Source organism: Colobus angolensis, unplaced genomic scaffold (genome assembly GCF_000951035.1).
Source record: "Colobus angolensis palliatus isolate OR3802 unplaced genomic scaffold, Cang.pa_1.0 Scaffold122, whole genome shotgun sequence".
Classification (NCBI taxonomy): Eukaryota; Metazoa; Chordata; class Mammalia; order Primates; family Cercopithecidae; genus Colobus; species Colobus angolensis.
This window is the reverse complement of record NW_012113364.1, coordinates 6,080,857-6,084,037: the sequence shown is the minus strand read 5'-3', so window position 1 is coordinate 6,084,037 and position 3,181 is coordinate 6,080,857. Positions and strand designations below refer to the sequence as shown.

General features: G+C 47.4%; 1 protein-coding gene across 1 annotated transcript in view; it reads right to left on the bottom strand.

Annotated features, from left to right (window-relative positions):
- Window positions 1-143: 143 nt before the first annotated feature.
- SBDS (Shwachman-Bodian-Diamond syndrome) overlaps window positions 144-3,181 on the bottom strand; it is a 25,403-nt gene continuing 22,365 nt past the window's right edge. Inside the window, exons 7-8 of the mRNA XM_011932166.1 lie at window positions 2,824-2,835; window positions 144-154 (exon numbers count right to left, since the gene is read on the bottom strand). Of these exons, the coding sequence (XP_011787556.1) occupies window positions 2,824-2,835 (12 nt within the window). The 3' untranslated portion in view covers window positions 144-154. The remainder of the gene's footprint in view (window positions 155-2,823; window positions 2,836-3,181) is intronic.

Below are 3,181 nucleotides of genomic sequence, written 5' to 3'. Positions count from 1 at the left end.
TTTATTTAAGAGACAGGGTCTCACTCTATTACCCAGGCTGGTCTTGAACTCCTGGACTCAAGTGATCTTCCTGCCTTGGCCTCTCAAAGTGTTTGGATTATAGATGTGAGCCAGTGGAGCCAGCCATCTTCAAAGGCAATTTGGTTACCATTTTCTTGCCAAACTTTTCAGTCAGAGCAAGTAATCTGTGTTTTCCCAGCCTTCAGGTTAGTAGACTCGAGTGGAGACTGGGCCATGTTCCAGGGAGCCACCCCAGGCCTTTTGACCTGGAACACACAGTTGATTACCACAGCCCAGGGCAATAGAGAACTCACTCCTGTGACTTGAAATGGTAACTTTAATGGTGCTGGACATTGCCCTAAGTATGTATGCACGTTATCTCACTTAGCTCTTCACCAGTGGATGAAGTATCTATAAGCAGCCTCCTTCCACAAATACATTGAAGTTTAGTGAGATTAGATAAATTGCTCACATGTCTTAGCAAAGGCTTTCTGGTATGAGTTAAACGAACTTGAGCTGAATCTTTTGCAAAGACAAAGACAAAATTCTAAACTTCTTAGACAATCATATCTTCTTAGCAAAGGTTATTCGTTTTGTGTGGTTGCATAAGAGTCTCTCTGTCTCTCTCTCTCTCTTTCTTCCCCCTTGTGTTGAGAGACAGAGGTTCTAGAGAAGGAATGGAAGAATCGTGGGCTGGGCAGACACCCTAAAATGTGCCTGCTGCATACCAACTTTACACAAGTAGTAAGATTTAAATTCCTGTCTTTCCAAATCTGTTTCAAATAGACTCTGGACTGGTTGGCCGCGGTGGCTCACACCTGCAATCCCAGCAGTTTGGGAGGCTGAGGTGGGCACATCACTTTAGGTCAGGAGTTTGAGACCAGCCTGCGCAACATGGTGAAACACCGTCTCTACTAAAAACACAAAAATCAGCCGGGTGTGGTGGCGGGCGCCTGTAATCCCAGCTACTCAGGAGGCTGAGGCGGGAGAATCACTTGAACCTGGGAGACGGAGCTTGCAGTGAGCATAGATCACACCACTGCACTCCAGCCTGGGCGACAGAGCGAGACTACTCCAGCCTGGCCAACAGGGCAAGACTCTGTCTCAGAAAAAAAAACCAAAAAAACAAAACACTAAGCAGGCCAGGCACAGTGACTCACGCCTGGAATCCCAGCACTTTGGGAGGCTGAGGTGGGCGGATCACCTGAGGTCAGGAGTTTGAGACCAGTCTGACCAAATTGAGAAACCCTGTCTCTACTGAAAATACAAAATTAGCCAGGCGTGGTGGCGTGGGCCTGTAATCTCAGCTACTCAGGAGGCTGAGACAGGAGAATCATTCGAACCCGGGAGGCAGAGGTTGTGGTGAGCCAAGATGGCACCGCTGCACTCCAGCATGGGCAACAGGAGTGAAACTCTGTCTCAAAAACAAACGAACAAACACCTCTGGGCTATTCCCACTTCCATAATGCTGTAAAACAAATCTGTCTGATACTTTCTTTTAAGTCTCTGTCAGCCTCTCAAGAGGCCATCACATCGATGGCCACAGCCCTCTGAAACACCTCAGCTCACCAAAAGGACCACCAGGGTTTGAGAAAATCTGTGGCAGGTCTTCCTGGGCTGAGTCTTATGTGCGTTTATCTCTTGGCATTTCTGTTGTGTTCCTCCCTACACTCCCAGCTCTAAACTGTCTAAATGTCTGTTCTTACCTGTGATCTACAAACTAGAATAGTGAATCTGAAATTTTAGCGTGCATCAGAGTCACTTGGAGAGTTTATTTAACATTTTCCTTTTTGTTGTTGTTGTTGCTGTTGAGTCAGAGTCCTGCTCTGTCACCCAGGCTGGAGTGCAATGGCACGATCTCGGCTCACTGCAACCCCCACCTCCCGGGTTCAAGCAATTCTCCTGCCTCAGCCTCATGAGTAGCTGTGATTACTGGCGTGTGCCACCACGCCTGGCTAATTTTTGTATTTATAGTAGAGATGGTATTCCGCCATGTTAGCCAGGCTGGACTCGAACTCTTGACCTCAGGTTATCCTCCTGCCTCGGCCTCTCAAAGTGCTGGGATTACAGGCGTCAGCCACCGCGCCTGGCCAAGATTTTGCATTTTTAACAAGTTCTTGTTACCTATGCAATGGATGAATTCAGTCACTTGGTGGATGACGGCCCAATGACCACAACGAAGGAGAATTTATCTAGAGGATTTTATTATTACTTGCAAGAAAAACTCTGGGAACAGCTCCCAAAATAGTGCCACTTGGAGGATGGGGCTGGGTTGGCTTTTATAAGCCTAGGGTAATGATTCATGATATGATTGGCTCTCGTAGTCAGGTGATGCCAGGAGGTGTGATCTGACTGGATGCTGCAATGGGGGTGATGCCAGGGCTCAATCTGATTGGATCTTGGATCCTGGTGGGCTGTGTCTGCTTTTTAATTCAGTCCCCATGCCCCCATCCTAGCACTTAGGTTCCACCTGAGGTTGCAGGCTTGGTTCGTCAGGGCATGCTCAGGTTACATAATCTGGGGGTCCCAGGCAACTGATAAACTAACAACTTTGTTACATAAAAGTTGAACCAGGTTGGTCTAGTGCAGCTACAGGCGCGGTGGCTCACGCCTGTAATCCCAGCACTTTGGGAGGCTGAGGGAAGCGATTCTAATGGTGTATCCCCACTTTGAGAACTACTGAACTAGAAGAAGCCAAAGTCACGAATACATCCCCTAACGCAATGCCTCACACCTAGCAGGCGATCAACACATGCTTATTGTATAAACTTCCTAATGCAGAGAGTCCAATTTTTCTATATTTCTTCATGTCGATTTAATTACTTAGATTGGAGTCTTTGTCCAAAACATGCTATTTTAGAATTAAGGTGGGTGGGGGGAATAATGGTAATAAAAAGTTCTGTTTGCCTTTATTATTTATGCATTTATTTATTTTTGAGACGGAGTCTCTCTTTGTCACCCAGTCTGGAGTGCAGTGGCGCGATCCTGGCTCACTGCAGCCTCCGCCTCCTGGGTTCAAGCGATTCTCCTGCCTCAGACTCCGGAGTAGCTGGGATTACATGCATGTTCCACCACGCCAAGCTAATTTTTGTGTTTTTAGTAGAAACGGGGTTTCACCATGTTAGCCAGGCTGGTCTCGAACTCCTGACCTCAGGTGATCCACCCACCTTGGCCTCCCAAA